Source organism: Myotis davidii, unplaced genomic scaffold (assembly GCF_000327345.1).
Source record: "Myotis davidii unplaced genomic scaffold, ASM32734v1 scaffold376, whole genome shotgun sequence".
Taxonomy (NCBI): Eukaryota; Metazoa; Chordata; class Mammalia; order Chiroptera; family Vespertilionidae; genus Myotis; species Myotis davidii.
The window spans coordinates 1,721,122-1,722,099 of NW_006288121.1; the positions used below are offsets into that span (position 1 = coordinate 1,721,122).

The 978-nt window shown below is 41.9% G+C and overlaps 1 protein-coding gene across 1 annotated transcript in view; it reads left to right on the forward strand.

Annotated features, from left to right (window-relative positions):
• The window catches only part of MALRD1 (MAM and LDL receptor class A domain containing 1), a 649,080-nt gene that overhangs the window by 644,017 nt on the left and 4,085 nt on the right, over positions 1-978 (forward strand). Inside the window, exon 39 of the mRNA XM_006759937.1 lies at positions 322-397. Within this exon, the coding sequence (XP_006760000.1) occupies positions 322-397 (76 nt within the window). The remainder of the gene's footprint in view (positions 1-321; positions 398-978) is intronic.

The window sequence follows — 978 nt, forward strand, 5'->3', positions numbered from 1 at the left end:
CTTGATCAGGGAGAGGTTGATCAGAGGCCAGGCGGCTGGGGGGAGATGCTGTGGGAGGTTGACAGCTGGCCTCACCCCCTGATTGGGCTGGTTCACTGGCCGTAGTGGGCGTCATAGCAACCGGTCATTCCGGTCATTAACGGCTTTCAGTCACTGGCTTTTTATATATATAGATATATAGATATTTATAAAAATAAGTATGCTGACTGGACAGTGTGTCTCACAAAGATTTCTACCAGATTTTTATCTAAATATTTACTGTGGTACATTTCAATACTTAATCTTTTCTTTTTCTTTTTTTGCAACCCTGTGTGCTTTAAGGAAAACTAAAGGAAGTGTTAATTGTGCATTTGTTAATCCAGTGTATGGGAGTTGGAGCAACCCAGAGAAATCAGAGGTAAGAGACAGTGGTGAACTGTATTGTTTCAGAAGCAGAAGCACACACATACACGGTGTTGTTTGAACATGTTTTACTAAGAGGAACTATTTCATTTGAGGGTGGAAAGGAGTTTCAGTCTCTCTAAATGTGTTATGAGAATTTTCCATTCCAGGACAGTTTCAATCTGCTTGTAAAATCAGTTCACTGTTAAATGGCTTTGTGGTCACTGTTCATACTCAGAGAACTGACAAATCTGGAAAATATCTGTTTCACCCACAGAATGTTAGTCAGCGACTCACAGTAACTACTCATATTCGACTACTTCAAATATGACTGTTCTTCATATTTTATTGCCAAAGACAAAAGGGAGGATGGCGTCTGTGTTCTCTTATGTAGGTGCCGACAATGAGGGCCTTGACCTGAAAGCTCAGAAGATAAAGAGAGGAAGAACCAAGATGGCGGCATAGGTTAACGCCGGAGTTTGCCGCCTCGAACAACCATTTCAAAAGTGAAACTAAAAGACGGAAGGGACATCACCCAGACCCACAGGAATGCTGGCTGAGTGGAAGTCCTACAACTAGGAGGAAAGAGTAACATAT